Here is an 18,987-nt window from a genome sequence, read left to right as displayed (position 1 = left end):
ATGTAGCTAGATATGCTTCATTGCCCAGCTAACAAATGCACCTGTATGTGGTCAAAAATAAATATCAATATGTAAAATCAATAATAAACCTTAATTTTTATAACCTCAGAACCTTTAGAATCTTGAAAATATGCCGCAACATAAGGCATGCCTTTCTGCACACCCTGAGTTCAGTTCAGCTGCTGCATTTATGTTTCTAGTGCTTGTAGTTTATAGCTACGTAGCTAGCTAGCCTTTTTTTTTCTTAGAATATAATTGATATCTAACCATATTTTACTTTCTTATTACTTTCTTATTTACTTTCTAATTAATCATGCACATATTAGGAGCGCGAACCGAATTTACAGTTCATGTGATGTGTGAACCTCACAGAAAAGTATATATATATATATATATATATATATATATATACTTTTATATATATATATATATATATTAGAGAGAGAGAAATAGATAGATAGATAGATAGATAGATAGATAGATAGATAGATAGATAGATAGATAGATAGATACTTTTTTCAAGAGATATGGCACCTTGCATATCATATCTCTTGTTTGTGAAGTACCTTTTTTGTGAGTTTTGCTGGTGTTTTGAAAAAAAAATGTTTTGAATTTTGACTGCTATTTATTATGTGCAATTTACATTTATTTTTTTTACTTCTCTTCATACAGCATAGAATCTCAGAAGACTGCAGCAGTTGTCCTTTGATGACACCTGTGTGGAATGTGTGAAGCTTGACAGATTTGCTGCAACATTACATTTGACAATGTTTTGTATGTAACTGTAATATGTGTTACAAGCCAGAAGAACATATTACTGTCAACGGGGAGCTGTTTCCTACCAAGGTCCACTGTCCAATGCATTGTAGTAGTTATATTTGATACAATGAATGTAGACAATAAATCAAAGTGAAACTGTTTTAGGCGACATTCTTTCTATCTATCTATCTATCTATCTATCTATCTATCTATCTATCTATCTATCTATCTATCTATCTATCTATCTATCTATCTATCTATCTATCTATCTATCTATCTATCTATCTATCTATCTATCTATCTATAGCACAATTTATAATTGCAGCAAAGGTGCTGATACTAAAAAGGCCACTTTAGTACAATTTATCAGTCCAGGTTAAATGTTTAGATGTTTGACGATCAGTAATTTAGCAACTAAAATGACAACAGCAACATAAAAAGTCTTTACATGGACATGCATATGCACAGCTCTAAGTGTAACTGTTTACAGTAGAGCTGTATGGGCCCTGCCTCATTCAACTATTCACTGATCTGATACATTGGACAATGCAATCCACACAGACTGTGTGAAATATGCTTTTATTAATTCCAAATATGTCAGTGTGCTTTTATATTTATTTTTAGCACAATTTCCCTCTAAACAGATTAAAAAGTAAGAAAGAAAAATGATCTGATACAGTAATTTCTATAATCATCTCTTTAATTTTAATGAATTGACGAATTAAACAAACTTACTTGTCAGACCACTGCTGGTGATGGCATCATCATAATACTCTTTTGTTCACTGACATATTTTGCTGAGAAAGAATAAAACAAAGTTGTATGTTTATGACAATACAGCATTGACTGTGAAAGTAGAACATTATTAATTAATAATTCTGTTACAAAGTGACATCTAGTTTAAGGATGTGAAACAGTTATTAGTTGACTGTCTATGGGAAGGCCAGTAATAAAACAGACATTAAATGGAACATTAGTTGTTTTAATCAGAAATATTCTACTTTTAGCTTGTAGAATGTGAGCTCTTTATGAGCACAGGACAAAACGCACAGAAATGAAAGCCATTCGTAATTGTGTAATAACCTTTTATTAATTCCAAAGCTTTTACTCACAAGGCTGTTGCCAAGGCAGGTCAAGGTATCTATTGTGCATATTTATAGGATTCAGTAGTGAACCCATCCTTTAACACTGATGACTTTGTTGTAGGCCTATACAGAGTAAGGTGTGCATCTTTATACAAAACAAAACAAGAACAAAACAGAATCTAAATGCTGGCTAACTGTGTATAAAACCGTATAAACCCATAATAATCTTATGAACATGGTGCTAATATCACCATGGTCATGGGTTTGATTCCCAGGGAGCACATGCACTGAATACTGATAAATGAGCCCTTGCAACAAATAACATACATCAGCCCTTTCAAGCTACCAAATTCAACATTATGCATGCAATATGTGTATAAAAAGGCTTAATATTGTATTTCTATGATGCTTTTATGTTTAAAATGATTTTCAAAAATGTGTTCTGGCAAAAGGGTGAAGCAAGACATTGAACCATTTGTGATCTAAACACTTTGAGTTTTAAGAAGTCAAATGTCATTTCCTGAGCAAAAGCACTCTCATTCATGAGGTTTTCTCTGACTGAAGCCTTTCTTCTGTGTCTTACAGGTTATCATAGTCTGCAAGTAAAAGAACAAGAGTAAATATACCAATTTAGTTTTGCAAATTAATATTTCTGTATGTTCCAAATACAGGATGCCTTGCAATGTAACAAAACAAAGTGTTAAACAGATGATCTAATACAGTTAAACTTTTTTTTAAAACATATATTATTGATGCTTTTTAGATTTGGTGATTCTTCAAAGCACACAGATCACATGTCTATAATGTTTTAGATTGGTCAGTATTCTCACAGCACACATTATCATTACACTACAATACATCATGTGTCAGATGATACGGAAAGGCCAGTCTCTCTTATTATTAATAAGCAGTGCAGCTGGAATGTGCAAGTAAAGAGAAATAGAAACATGTTATAATGGGCTCCACCTAAACCGCCACTGTATTCTCACCTGTACCACCTAAAGAATCTTGTCCAGGGGAGATGACATCATCATAATACTCTGGAGTGAGAGCTACACCAGCACATGTAAACAAGTTTTAATGCCAATGAGCAACAAGTCTGACATTAATAATGTGTTGATTCTTGTGGTGAGAATTCCTTTATCATTTTAAGAGAAACCAACCTGTTGTAACATGCGAGTTTGGTCCAACAGTAACAGCATCATCATAGATCTCCATGACATCCTCTATCAAAACGCAAGATAAATGCCATCAGACATCAGTGTCATTGAATGTTATTTTATGTGTTTAAAATTTACAGTGCAAATTGATGTAAAATTAACAAAAATAGCTTAAGAAAAATAATTGATAGTATATGTATCACTGTCAATGTTACACGGCAAAGCTGCACAAGGTTGAAGTTGTATCAGTGTTGCAAATTGACAGCAAATTAGTTACCTATTTTGGCAGTAGTTTGAGTAATGAAATTATTAGTAGAACTACATTTTCCAGAAGCAAGGGGGTTTTATTCAAGCATACTTGCTACAGTATCAGGTGTCTGTCCATGTGTGATGTCATTGTAATTATCCTGTGGATTTTCTGTCCCTAGACCACCTAAATCAAATAAAATGAGCTGATGGAGTAATTTCAGTCGTCATCATCTCTTTCATTTTAATGAAGTGAGGAATTAAACAAATTTAATTGACAGACCACTACTGGTGACAGCATCATCATAATACTCAGTCTTTTCTTCACTGACAGATTTTGCTGTAACCGAAAGAAAAGTGAATTTCTTGTAAATTATATTAAGATACATGTTGCATCCAAAGAGAATTGTCTATGAGAACAGTCACCAAAACTCTACAAGGTAACACATCCACAAGGTACCACATCTGGCACCCACAGCACACTGACTAAGGAGTTTTTAAAAAGTTGTATGTTTACGACAAAACAGCATTGATTGGAAGTATAAGATTATTAAAGAACACTATGATTTCTATCAATTCTAATATTTCTTTGTGAGATGTAATCCCACCCTTACCTGAGAGAAGCTCTTTACCAAAATCTTCATAACCAGAATGCTGAGCCTCTGAGTCGATATGTTCTGTCAGAAGAGAACAGAGCAATCATGAAACATGCTTGAAACAGGAAATCACAAGCATTTTCCTTCAGGGATAATAATGAGCTGTGAGAACAACAGAATATTTGTCCAGTTGACTGCCATGTTTCCATACAATACAAATACAATAATCCAGGGGTGTCACTAGACCCAGTTTAATGGAGCATGTGCCCCACTGAAATGTTTCCATGCCCCACTATAATCACTGGTAAAAGTCACTGAGCTAAAATTCAGTACAAAATCTATAATGCTTTATATTTTAACCTTGCTGAGTAGAACTATACCATATAAATTCACTACAGGGACTACAGGTCCCATAATGACCCAGTATCTTTCCAAACACTTGAGCAGCTAATAATAATAGTGATGCCAGTATTTAAAAGCAAGTCAGAAGACAAGGTAATGATCATTTAAAATGTACTCACATATAACCATTTCACTTGCCAAAAAACACATATTGAACCATTAAAATGAAGGCACTGATTAAGTTAACAAGGGGGCACTGCTAACTAGATAACAAGCTTAAAATGAGAAATATAAGCAGTAAACTATTCATTTTGCAAATTTGTGTTATTTAATTAGCATGAACTGGTGATGCAAAAACAAAATCACAATTCACATGTAGTTTTATCTCTCAAAGGAAACATTTCATAAGATTATTTGATAAGAATATGTGAAAATAGTATTAAAATGAAATGTAAATTCTTAAATGTAACATGTGAAAAAGTAATTTACATTTAATACATGACAAATGAGAGAGCAGGGAACAAGAGTGAGAAGAGAAGAAGAAGAGAGAGAAAGCATATGCAGAACAGGTAGAAGTAGTAAGAGAGACAGAGAGTGTAAGGGTTGGCACCAGGCTGAGGCCCCTTCCAGCCACCAGAGGGAGGCCTTGAGTCAACCACACGACTAATCAGGCTTAACACCCAACAGTTGGGCTAGACCTTATATAAGCCCAGTGAACCAGTCATTCAGTGCTGGGTCTTTGCCAAAGTTCTGAGCTAAGCTCCTAGCCGGTAACTTAAGGTATTGAGGTCTGAGCTCTCGTACTACACCTCACTTCTGTGCTGCGAGGGTGTCCGTGTTCACACGTCCCCTCCTCTCTCCAGTTTTCCCTCTCAAGTCTGTCTTTCTCCGGATGCTTCCCTTAGCCATTCAAGTTCCTCCCTGTTTTGTGGTTTTGTTTGGGAAGTTTTAGTTTGAGTTTTCCCCAGTGCATCGGGGTTGCCATTCCTTCCCCTGGCGTCCTTTATTCTCCCTTTTTTCCACGCTCAGCGTGGTGTTTAGTTTTTTCTTTTGTTTTACCTGACCCAGGCTCTAACTGTTCGGCAAACGGGCCCACCATTGTTAGAGCGTGGTTGCTCACCCAGTAGGCTGTTGATATCACCCAGCTGACCTGGGTTTGAGACCACCTTACAGAGAGCAGGGAATGGAGCAACAGAAATGCATATGTGCAGTTCTGCCCCTCCTACTGACTGGAAAACAAAGGGGCTGAGCTATGTCCTTAATTCTGTGTGTCTCTCAGTTTAGAAGATAATTCTTTAAATATATTACTTTACATCACTTTTACATATTCAGCATGTAAAAAAAGTGCTTAGAGATAAACAACTGGAAAGGCACCAAATTGAACAAAGAAAAGACAGAGGTGATTACATTTGGCCATTAACAGCAATGACTGACTTGAAGTCAGTTCTTATCTTGACACCAGAGCCCTGAAGACTAAAGCTAAAGTCAGAAATCAGAATGTTGATTCAGATCAGAACTTCAGCAGTTACATCAAATCAATAACAAAGAATGACTTAACTATCTAAAGAATATATCAAAGGGTAAACATTTAATGTCTAAACAGGACATAGAGAAACTAATACCTGCATTTTTCTCCTACATTTCCATTTATGGCATTTAGCAGACACTCTTATCCAGAGCGACTTACAAAAGTGCTTTGTCATTTACTCATAGAATATCCTAGTACAGTACAATAGGATAGAGTCCAACATACCAATAAAGTATATCTTGTCCTACAGACAAAATTACTGCACTAGTCTTTATACTGGCTTAAACAAGTTCACAAACTGTTATTCTTATTTAAAAGGCAGCTGCCAGAAATCTTAACAAAACAAATAGAGTTGAAGACATTGATTCCAGTTTTCACATTCTTACATCCACTACCAATTCATTTCAAAGTTCCTCATTTTTGGTATTTCTAAATATAATTATATACAAACAATTGTATATAAATCACTGAATGGCCTAGAACCAAAATACATCTCTGATCTACTGGAAGAGTACAAACCCAATAGGCCAGTCAGGCTAATCAGCTAATGCTGCCTAGAATCAGAACCAAATATGGTGAGGCAACTTTTAGACAGTATGATGCTAAATGCAATCAGAACCTTCCTGATCTTAGATATACCCCAAATGTTATTGTTTAGATTGACAATGTTCTTGTTTTCTTGTATCTTTATCTTTTAATTTGTAATTTTACTTTACTTTAAATCTACTCCTATTTTTTAAAGCCCTTTCTGAGGTGACAGATCTCAGCCTTTATTTAAAACTTTTTTACACTCAATGTTTCTATACATTTGAGTAAAGTACTTTGAATTCCTATTGTGCATGAAAGGTACTACATATTAAAACATGCCTTGCCTTACAAGCAGACATTTATTATGATACTGTTCAGATCTCTTAATGCAGTGAGCAGCAAGATGTGAAATGTCATAAGGTATGAAAAGAGTGCGATACAGTCACACAGCTTCAAAATAACAAATATAACACACAAGCTCTCTCATTTTTCTCTCACTCTGTATTTTTCTTTTATCTCTGTGTCATACACACTAGGATTGCCTGCAATATTACCCTCCATATTACTCACCCTTTTGAACAGAGATGGGAGTTTTTTCACTGGTGATTCTGTGGTCAATCTCCTCATAAATTACTTCAGGCAAAGTCTTACACCTCCTCTTATAGAGCACTGGGTGTGAAGACATGAGGAAACATGGCTCCAGCAAATGAATGGTGTAAAATGTCTGAAACCATAGATTATATGTGAATGTTCCCTACCTCTCCTGAGCACTCTGTTCTGGTAAACCAGCCCAGAGAGAAGCACTAAGGCCAGGAAGAGCAGCACTCCCAGTACCAGCAGGACCACTGACGAGGTAACTGGTTGAGGTAGAGGTCGACTGGTTGTCATCTCAGATTTATCAACTGGACAGGAAATTGCAAAGGAGAACGTGTATAAACAGTATTTTTCATTTGAACATTAAAAAAAAAAAAATGAGGCAGAGGAATGAAAAGAGGACCTGAGATGGAGTTGATGGTTACTTTGCTTGTAATCACAGGGGTCAGGGAGATGTCTAGAAATAGAGAACCAAATCAGTTAGGTGGACACAGAACTCACACAAACATACAAAATCAAATTAATTAGCTTTATTCTCTAACTGACCCTAGCAAGTATATGTCTGTTATATCATTTAAATTACATTTCTTTCTAGACATTTTTGATATTATTATTATTGTTGTTGTTATTCATGTTGACACTCATAATGATGATAACGATTTACCTGCAAAATCCAGCATTTCTCAGGTTATTAAAAACATTTATCATTGTCACTGGTGTACATTGTCACGGACCAAATGTCAATATTTAATTATGAGTTTGGCAGTTCTGGTAAGCCAAAAAGCAATTCATGAACAATGAAGCTGTGGATGACATTTATATTTGCTCATTTTTTATTCAGATTTGACTGTATACTAATGCTACTTCAATGTATAAGGACATGTATTTTCAGGGCTATACATTAGTTAGGAGGGAAGAACTTAATTACTAGGTTCTTCTCATTTCTTTAACTGTTCTCACTTCTTTGCACCTCTTCCTCATGACTTAACTCCTCCCTCTGGGGATGTGACAAAGAGATGCAAGGATGAGATGTGAGGACAGAGGGCTCAGTGACAAAACGTCCACCCAATGAGAGTCCTTGCTTACAGCAACATTAATAATTGATGATGTGCTGCACAGGTGTATCCCTCATCACCAGATACAACACCCAGAGATACATAACAAGGTGTAATTAGCCTACAAACTAAAAAAACCAAAAACATCAAAACATTGCAAGCACAATTTCTATTTTTCAGCTACTGAATTTGTCAAAGGAGTTATTTATTGAATCCAAAACCCTGTCTGAGGTCTCCTCTAACCTGCACAAATGATGCCAGCATCCTCTTTGTGGGAGCAGTCAGTGTGGTTCTTCAGTGAATAACTGCAGTCCCACAGGTGAATTTCATCCCCTCTACACTCCACTCTGTTCAACCAGATCGCCCCTTCACCAGCACCAAAGGCAGCACTCCCATTAGCATGCAGTGCCTTCCCACAGCCCAGCTGTCGGCAGACCACCTCAGCATCCCTGATGTCCCACTGATCATCACAGATGGAGCCCCACGCAGCATTATGATAAACCTCCAGCCTCCCAGAGCAGCTTCCCTCTGGTCCACTCAGCCTGAGAGGCAGCGGAACTATACCACAGACATATGACATGAGGAGAAAATACTGCACAGGACAGTTAGGGCAGTAACATAACTGTCTGGGTTCAGCAGATACCACATTTCGTGACAACTTTGACTGTGTGAAGTATTGATGTTGAGTAATCCATTAAAATTTGCAATGATGGGTAAGATATTGGAAGAATTTTGATTTAATGCTCTCATTAATTAATGCATCCTTACCTGAGCACTGGCTTTGATGGGGAAATGAAGAGCATTTCACATGTTTTTGTAAATGTTTCTGCTCTTCTGTGAGTATGGTAAGAAATTATGATTGCAGATTTAATGCTCATGAGCATTTAATGATTAACTTCTCAGCTACTTGATATCTGCAAGAATCTTTACATGCACGGAGAATCTGCCTACCTGAACAGGTAATGTGAGCCACCTCCTTGTCATTATCACACTTGTTGTGCCCCCAGGGGTCAGATGGGCAGTGCCATAGAGTGGAGTCATGTTTCCTACATTTCACCTGATCCAGCCAGTTAGGAGATGATTCCACTCTTGCTCTGGCCCCAGACTCCCTGCCTGTTTTTCCACAGTTCAGCTCTTGACAGATCAAACTTGCTGTTTCTTCATTCATCTCATTCACACACACATTCCCCCAGGTCCCATTGTAGAACACTTCCAGATTCCCTTTACACCCCTCAGTGAGTCTGATCTCTTTAAACTCTGGTGAGAGAAAATATGCAGACAACTGTTTTGTTAATCTTTATGATTCTTAGACCGTTCTACAAGAGCTCACTCTACCCAAAGTATAAATGCACAGTTGCCATCAGTGTCTTAATTATTGTTTTTTTTATGTTTCTTTAAACCCATATGAAACTTAGCTTTCTTAACATAATAAAACTTAAATAGCTAAAAGCAAATTAAAATGAGCATTATTAAATATGACACTGCTTTGGTGCAGTTTTGGGTTATCTTCTGTCAGAATTATTAGATATCATTCTTGTATGCTTAATGTCATAGACTTTTACATTTGACACTTGCTTTTGAACTGTGCAACTGTGTTACATTTTATGTTATCACTATACACTTTAAAGAACAAAAGACAAGTAAATCAAATTCAAGAACAGTTGCAGTCAGCATACTTCACCTGAGCACACGACGCCTACATCCTCCTTGTGTCTGCAGTCATGCTTTCCTCCAGACTGATACCTGCAGTTCCACAGGGACGTCTCATTCCCCTCACACTGCACCTCATTCAGCCATATGGGTCCAGTTCCAGGACCAAACCAGGCTGGTACGTGGGCACTGAGGGCTACTCCACACTGCAGCTGCCTGCACACCACCTGGGCATCCTCAATATCCCATGAGTCATCACACACTGTCCCCCACGATCCACTGAGGAAAACCTCCAGCCTTCCTGCACAGTCTCCCCCAGATCCAACCAGCCTGATGGAGGAGTGGGCTGAAACACAAACACACTCTAAGTGTATACACACACAGTCACACGTTAATTGTCCAGAACAGTTCAGACAGTTGAAACTCTGGTTTTGATTTACATAGAATTGTTCCACCAAAATAAGAACACCAGGTTATTATTTTTGTTAATGTGACATAAAAGTCATTAATCTTCACACAACTGGTGTACATTTTAGAGTAGATTAGGCAAGCATGTTATTAACTTTATTAAGAATTACCAGTTTTTAGGTTAATGTAACACATACCAGAGCAGGTGATTGACAGCTGTTCCATGGAGCTGCAGGAGAGGTTGAGGAGGTTTGCACTGCTGCAGTTCCCCAGATGAGCTTCACTCCCAGAACAATTGAAACCCGTCACACAGATGTGGCTGTGTTGATCAGGACTGGATGGAGAGGAGCTGGAGAAGTTCAGCACAGAGCCACAGCCCAGCTGTCTGCAGACCACTGAGGCCTCAGGCACGCTCCAGGAGTCCAGGAGAACTCTCCTCCAGTCCTGGCTGAAGTAAACCTCAACCTGCCCCTCACACTCCCTCCCTCCAGACAACCGCACTTGCCCCTCATGAAAGGCCTGAGAGGAACCTGAATGGGAATATAATTAAACAGGTAAATTAATAAGCTTATTTTAGCATGCAAAACATCACTAATTTCACTAATGTGGTGAACATGTGTGGAAGAGCTCACCATTGCAGATGACTCCAGCAGCCTGTTTATGAGAGCATGCTGCTCGACTCCATGATGAGATGGGACATTCTGACAGGTGTGTCTCATTCCCATGACAATCAAAAACATCAGCCCAGATGTGGCCACTCCCCTCCCCAAACCAGTCCGCTGCCAACAAAGCCACAGCACTCCCACACTTCAGCTGTCCACAGAGGACACTGGCAGCTTTCATATCCCAGCTAGCCCCACAAACTGAGCCCCAGTCACTGAGGTACTGAAGTTCCACTCGACCAGAACAGGAGTCCCAGCCATTCAACAGACGCACTGCTGTGTGACCTGTAAAACACAGAACTGATTACAGATCTCTAAAATGACAAGAACAAAGCTTATCTTAGTATCTCATAGTTACAATATATTTCTGGCAGAAAAATGACAAACACTTAACCTGAACATATTAGTCCCACATCATTGTAATGGGAGCAGTTCTGTTTGACTGAAGATGTTGGACAGAGAGAAACCTCAGATTCGTTGCCTCTACACTGAAGTTCCTCTGTCCACACCTGACCCTCCCCTCTGCCAAAAGCAGCTGCTCCCAGCACCTTCATAGGATGCCCACATCCCAGCTCTCTACAAACAACCTCTGCATCCTGTTGGTCAAAGTCAGCATCACACACTGTGGCCAAGGTATTCCCATGAAGCAACTCTACTCTCCCAGAACACAGGTGAGGACCATCTTTAAGTCTGGGCATTTTGTGACCTGTGTGTAAAGTAACATCATCAATACCATGGACAACACATATAAGAATGAATGGTCTATAATCATTCAGTTAATTAAAACATACTACGATATTTAAAGTCAGAACGATCTCATCTATGTTCTGTGGATGATGGGTCCAGAATTAATCACAAATATGATATTTATCAGATGTTTATACAAATCATTCTAAAAGAGATTAATAGAAAACAGACTGATTGAATATACACACTGATTTCAACATACCTGAGCAGATTAATTCAGCATCATCATAATGAAGACAGCTATGTTCACCCCAGCCCAATGATCCACAGTGTTTCACTGTAGACTCAGTTCCACTGCAGTCCACATGACTCATCCAAATTGGTCCTGACCCTGGTATGTAACCTACGTTAATACTCAGAAACTCTCCACAGCCCAGCTCTCTACACACCACTACTGCAGCTATTGTACTTATACCAAAAACACACACTGTTCCCCACTGTCCTCTATGAAGAACCTCCACTCTCCCAGCACATCGACTTCCACCATCCACCAGCCTCACACTGCCTGTATGGCCAAGAACAAGAACATGATAGAGTAACAAAGAGAGATAGACAGATCATCATGTACAATGGGTTTTTAACACAGAAAATGTTTTTTATGTAAAATGTGAAATCAGTTTAAAAAACACAATTCTTACCAGCACACACCAATCCCACATCACTGTCATGAGAACAGTCATGTTTGACTGCAGATATTGTTGGACAGGAGAAAATATCCGATTCATTGCCTCGACACTGAAGCTCCTCTGTCCACACCTGGCCCTCCCCTCTGCCAAAAGCAGCTGCTCCTAGCACCTCCACAGGAGGCCCACAGCCCAGCTCTCTACACACAACCTCTGCATCCTTCTGGTCAAAGTCAGCATCACACACTGTGGTCCAGGTCTTCCCATGAAGTACCTCCACTCTCCCAGAGCAGCGAGGACCACCAACCAGCCTCACTCCTAAAATATTAGTATGGGCAATAGAGACCATGGAACACATTCTAGTGACAGAGAAACTACTTACATTATTGATTTTTTATAATATTTCACTAGACTATATCAGACCATAACCTGGTTCTGTTGTCACCCACATACTGGCCTGTTGTCTTAAGACAACCTGTGGCAAAGAAGTCAATAAAGAGATGGTCACCAGAGGCAGAGGAGGCTCTGCAGGTTTGCTTTGAGACTACAAACTGGCAAGGACATTATCACAGTATCACAGACTGCTTCAGCGACTATATCAACTTTTGCACTGACTTCATTGTTCCTGTCAGGTGGGTACGTTGTTTTCCTAACAACAAGCCATGGGTCACCAAGAACCTGAAGGAACTTCTTAATAGGAAAAAACAGCCTTTCAGACTTAAGGACAAGGAACTATTGAAGGGGGTGTAGAAAGAGCTTAAGGTGAGACTCCGGGAGAACAAGGAAGGCTATAGAAGGAAGCTGGAGATGAAGCTTCAGCAGAATGCAAAGGAGGTGTGGACAGGCATGAATCAGATCAAAATAAGGCAACAGACTGTTGGGGGCAGTTAAGACAAGGCCAATGAGTTGAATGTGTTTTTTAACCGGTTCAGCACAACACCCTCCGCCCACACCTGCAGACGCATCTCCCCCACTTCCTCAACATCAACACCTCTTAAATATCAGCACCCACCCCCTTTCACCCTACAGTCATTATCTGTTGATTCACAACTTTCACAACTCCCCCACCCAGAAATAACAACCAGCCAGGTGAAAAGACAGCTGTAAAAGCATAGAGTCGGCAAAGCTGCAGGGCCAGATGGAATCAGCCCAAGGGTACTGAAGGTTTGTGCAACCCAGTTGTGTGGGATCCTTCAGCAGCTCTATAACCTGAGCCTTAAGCAGGAGACTGCCAAGGCGGTGGAAAACCTCCTGCCTAGTTCCTGTTCAAAAGAAGTCTACATCTTCCTTGAATGACTACAGACTGGTGGTGCTCACATCTCACATCATGAAGGTCCTAGAAAGGCTAGTGCTGTCATATCTTAGACCTATAGTCAGCCCTTTCCTGGACCCTCTGCAGTTTGCTTACCAGCAGCAGGTAGGTGTGGATGATGCTGTTATCTACCTACTGCAGAAGGCACATGCACATCTGGATCAGAACAATACCATTGTAAGAATCACCTTTTTTTTATTTCTCAACCGCATTCAACACCATCCAACCTCTCAGATTCGGGGAGAAGATGGAGAGAATGCAGGTGGACATGTCCATGATCACCTGGGTCAAGGACTACCTGTCTGACAGACCCCAGTACGTGCAGCTGGGAGCAAGCCGATCTGAAGTCTTGGTCAGTTACATTGGAGCAGCACAGGGAACTGTACTCTCACCTTTCCTATTCACCCTGTACACTACTGACTTCCAGTACCAGTCTGACCTATGCCATCTCCAGAAGTTTTCTGATGATTCGGCGATGGTTGGATGTATCAAGGAGGGAGAATACAGAAATGTGGTTAACAGTTTTGTAGAGCGGTGTGAGAGGAACCATCTGCTCCTCAATGTGGACAAGACCAAGGAAATGGTGCCAGATTTCAAGAGGAGGAGGACAACGACCAGTCCTATTACCATCAAGGATCAGGATGTTGAGCAGGTGGTAACGTACAAATACCTTGGTGTCATCCTTGACGATAAACTGGACTGGAAGGGCAACTCAGAAGCTGTGTACAGGAAGGTGATGAGTAGATTTTACTTTTTGAGGAAGCTCAGTTCCTTTAATGTGTCCTTCAAGATGCTGACAATGTTCTACCAGTCTGTTGTCATGAGTGCTATCTTATTATCTTTTAGTCACAGACTCATTCTGCTCTGCTGTAGTAAGTAGCGGTACAGGAGATCATTCGTTCCAATTGAGAGCACACTGTACAATCCTTCTTTGTGTCGGGACACTACTGAGTGGTATTGAGCATTAGATAATCGTGCTTATTATTAATATCCACTCTGTTGTCATTCTCTTCTGCATTCATTGCACAATCATATATACACACCTCAGTGAATGTTTGTATTGCACTGTCACTTTGCCTATGTCAATTTCCCCCTGGGATTAATAAATAAAGTGATCTATCTATCTATCTATCTATCTATCTATCTATCTATCTATCTATCTATCTATCTATCTATCTATCTATCTATCTATCTATCTATCTATCTATCTATCTATCTATCTATCTATCTAGTTAATGCATGGTTCTTCATTAATGGCAGCAAATAATAAATATATTATTAGAAAATAGGTTTTGTGGGTGGTCTAATAAGTGACAAAGAATAATTAAATTTCCTTTACAAATGCTGAAGAAAGAAAGCACAGCTGTTTTATCTGAAAAAGGAACTCCACAAGAATTGTTAACAACTGATCTATCATAGCATGTCACATTCATAGGATCATGTCCATAGAAGCTTCTAATGAGAATGATGCCATGTTTTCCTTTTATTAAACAAATATACAACTGAATTGAACAAAATGTGTAATGTCATAACTGGTATAACAAAGTCTGAAAGCTAGCAAATATGCAGAAATGCCAGTCGAGGTAAATATATCCATTCTTAAGATTAGTATAATTTACCTGAGCAGATAACTCCTGCATGATGACAGTCACTAACACTTCCACTTGAGCCACAGTTCTTCAGCGTAGACTCTGATCCACTACAGGCCACTTCATTCATCCAGATTGGTCCTGATCCTGGTCCAAAGTGAGCTTTACCCAGTACATCTACAGCCTCCCCACACCCCAGCTCTCTACACACCACTGCAGCATCTCTCATATCCCAGTCATCATCACACACTGTTCCCCACTGTCCTCTATGAAGAACCTCCACTCTCCCAGTACAAGGCCTGCTGCCATTCACCAGCCTCACCATGTCTGTATGTCCGAGAGAGAGAGAGAGAGAGAGAGAGAGAGAGAGAGAGAGAGAGAGAGAGAGAGAGAGAGAGAGAGAGAGAGAGAGAGAGAGACAACGAGAGAGTGATTAAGTTGGGGGGGGGGACAACATACACGTATCTGTCATGTAAGTCACTGTTGTTACACACAGGCCACCAGATGGAGGCCTCAGACACTTCCCACATCCACCACCAGAGCTCATCTGCTCCAGAATACTGACTGGTTTCCATGGTTCGTAACTCTGCACACTAAGAACAGTTTGGAACTCTTTAAATGTATTATTTAAACTCGCTTGTTTTATTGTGAGGTCTTGCCACTTTTCTCTGTCTGCATTCCTGAACTGTTTATCTGATGCATTTGGCTCTTTTTGTTTCTGACCCTCCTTTTTTAATGGTTTGTGATCTTAGCCATTTGTGTTTTGGCATTGCTGCATGATATAGAATAATTCCCTGGTTTTCTGCCTCTATACTTGTTAAGACTCCACTTATTGTTGCTCTGTGTTCTTTAACTATTTCCGCAGCAAAGAATCTGCAAATTAATCATAACACTTCCCCAGCTTCAGCATCACCATTACAAAGAGAAAATGCTAAAATGATATATAATTCATATATAGAAAAAAATATACATTTAACAATGGGTTTAAATTGTAAATAACATAAATGATTAGTGTCAGAAAAATACAAGATTAACTCTGAATGCATGCATTTCTTACCAGCACACACCAATCCCACATTATTGTCATGCGAGCAGTCATGTTTGAGAGTAGATGATTTTGGACAGAGATGAATCTGGGATTCGTTGCCTGTACACTGAAGCTCCTCTGTCCACACCTGGCCCTCCCCTCTGCCAAAAGCAGCTGCTCCCAGCACCTCCACAGGAAGCCCACAGCCCAGGTCTCTACACACAACCTCTGCATCCTGCTGGTCAAAGTCTTCAATACACACTGTGGCCCAGAGCTTCCCATGAAGCACCTCTACTCTCCCAGAGCAGTGAGGACCACCAACCAATCTGACCCCTAAAGTATTAGCATAAAAGAACAAAGAAAATTCAGTGCTTCCTAATGATTATTATTCAAATGTTGAAATATGAATGTATTTGTTGGGACATTAAACTCTCAACCCTTAAAAGTCATGGAAAATCTTGAGTTGGAGGTGGGAAGAATACAATAATATGCATTATATTTTTAGATTCATAAATGACAAAGGCAAGGAAATTAATAAATGTTCAGTAGTAAACTGTATTATTTGAGTTTTATATTGAGATTTAGAGCATCTTACCTGAGCAGATGACTCCAGCATTTTTGGTTTGATTACAGTCATGTTTACCCCAACCTGCTGATGTACAGTTCTTCAGTGTAGACTCTGATCCAGTACAGTCCACATCATCCATCCAGATTGGTCCTGATCCTGGTCCAAAGTGAGAATTACCCAGTACATCTACAGCCTCCCCACAACCCAGCTCTCTACACACCACTGCAGCATCTCTCATATCCCAGTCATCATCACATACTGTTCCCCACTGTCCTCTATGAAGAACCTCGACTCTCCCAGCACAGTGACCACCACCGTCCATCAGCCTTACACTGTCTGTGCAAAATGAAAATTAGGAAGAAAGAAAGAGGCAGAGAGGTATAGAAACAAATCAGAAAAAGAGACAGTTGTGCAAGCGATACAAAAAAAATGTTAAAATCTTACATAACTTATAATTACAGTTTGAGAAATACATGTTTACATATGAATTACCCTAAATCTTACCCCCACACACTAGTGCCACACCATGCTCATGAAGGCAGTTGTGTGTAAGTGTAGATGATGAGGGACAGAGGTGAATCTGAGATTCGTTGCCTGTACACTGAAGCTCCTCTGACCACACCTGGCCCTCCCCTCTGCCAAAAGAAGCTGTTCCCAGCACCTCCATAGGAGGCCCACAGCCCAGCTCTCTACACACAACCTCTGCATCCTTTTGGTCAAAGTCAGAATGACACACAGTGGCCCAGGTCTTCCTATGAAGCACCTCCACTCTCCCAGTGCAGCGAGGAGCACCAACCAGCCTCACTCCTAAAATATTAGTATAGGGAATAGAGACACATGTAACTTATTGTGATGACCAAGATGCTTAAATAGCTTAATATTAAGGTAATGCTCTAATTAATGCATGGCTCATATGGTTTTCTTTAATGTCATAAAATATCAGTAAAAACCTTTATGTACAAAATACTGCCAACATACAAGACATGACAAACACAAATAGTCAGAAAAGTTTAAGAAATTTAATACCTATAAAAACACCCAAATTTGCCAAAGACATTTGAAAGTAGAGCCATAGTAACTAATACGATATTAGGTTGTGAATTACAATCAGTACAGATATCATATGCAGATGTATTGTAGTTTACCTGAGCAGATAACGCCAGCATTTTTAGTTTGATTACAGTTATGTTTACCCCAACCTGCGGATCTACAGTTCTTCAGTGTAGACTCTGATCCACTACAGTCTATATCATCCATCCAGATTGGTCCTGATCCTGGTCCAAAGTGAGAATTACCCAGTACATCTACAGCCTCCCCACAGCCCAGCTCTCTACACACCACTGCAGCATCTCTCATATCCCAGTCATCATCGCACACTGTTCCCCACTGTCCTCTGTGAAGAACCTCTACTCTCCCAGAACAGTGACTACTACCATCCACCAGTCTCACATTGTCTGTGGGAGACAGAATGAATAGAGTGAAGACAATCTATTCTAAATGTGAAAGTGTTTGACATAAGCAAATAGAGATGTGGAAATATGTCATTACGTAAAATAAATGTATTTCTTACCAGCACACAACAGACCCACATCGTTGTCATGAGAGCAACTGTGTTTGTATGAAGATGTCGGACAAGAGTAAATATCAGATTCGTTGCCTCTGCACTGAAGCTCTTCTGTCCACACCTGGCCCTCCCCTCTGCCAAAAGCAGCTGCTCCCAGCACCTCCTCAGGAGGCCCACAGCCCAGGTCTCTACACACAACCTCTGCATCCTGCTGGTCAAAGTCGGCATCACACACTGTGGTCCAGATCTTCCCATGAAGCACCTCTACCCTCCCAGAGCAGCGAGGACCATCGACCAGCCTCACTCCTAAAATATTAATACAAGGAATAGAGACAAATGTAACTTAATGTAATGACTAAGAAATGCTAAAACAGATTACACAAAACCATGCATTTGTGATTTGTAATATTGTAACAGGTTGCAAAGTGAATTTGTGCGTTTATTGACAAAACTAAACGGTCACAAAAAGAAAAACAAAAAATAAGCTTTTTATCTTTCGGTGCTTCTTTGCTCTCATAATATTGCTCTCATAATATTGTAACAGCTTAAAACAGCTGAGAAATTGTAGCAAAATCATTAAATGCTGTAAACTTACAAACTTTATACTACGTCAATGGCAATGTGCAAAGTTTGCAATGACAGTTTGTGACCTCAGTTCTCTAAGCGAAACCTGTCTGACTCCACTCCCTCCTGTTGCAAGTATTGTTCAAGATTTGTTTAATAATGACAAGAAGTTGTCACCAACAAAATTCAGTCAACAAAAATGAAGAGGAGTTATCCTTCTGGCAGTGAAAAAAGAAAGAAGAAAAAAGAGGATGAGGAGAAAAAAACATTACTAGTGAGTGGAGCAGATAATACCAATTAAATATAATGATTAATAACTAATTCCTGCAAGTCTAGCCTTAAATGAGGGGGAGACACACTTGAATAACATCCACTAGAAT

The 18,987-nt window shown here is 39.6% G+C and overlaps 1 protein-coding gene across 1 annotated transcript; it reads right to left on the bottom strand.

Moving 5' to 3' along the window:
- Nucleotides 1-3,672: 3,672 nt before the first annotated feature.
- On the bottom strand, nt 3,673-18,119 carry LOC113569243 (scavenger receptor cysteine-rich type 1 protein M130-like). The gene is made up of 15 exons (XM_035528179.1): nt 18,050-18,119; nt 17,625-17,933; nt 16,507-16,815; nt 11,008-11,319; nt 10,584-10,898; nt 10,122-10,481; nt 9,575-9,889; nt 8,845-9,150; nt 8,662-8,724; nt 8,137-8,451; nt 7,242-7,295; nt 7,003-7,146; nt 6,815-6,913; nt 3,865-3,927; nt 3,673-3,683 (listed from the first exon to the last, which is right to left on the bottom strand). The coding sequence occupies exons 2-15, from the start codon at nt 17,833-17,835 to the stop codon at nt 3,673-3,675; spliced, it is 2,877 nt and encodes a 958-aa protein (XP_035384072.1). The 5' UTR covers nt 17,836-17,933; nt 18,050-18,119.
- Nucleotides 18,120-18,987: the final 868 nt, after the last annotated feature.

This window comes from Electrophorus electricus, chromosome 7, assembly GCF_013358815.1.
Source record: "Electrophorus electricus isolate fEleEle1 chromosome 7, fEleEle1.pri, whole genome shotgun sequence".
Lineage (NCBI taxonomy): Eukaryota > Metazoa > Chordata > Actinopteri > Gymnotiformes > Gymnotidae > Electrophorus > Electrophorus electricus.
This window is presented reverse-complemented; position numbering and strand designations above follow the sequence as displayed.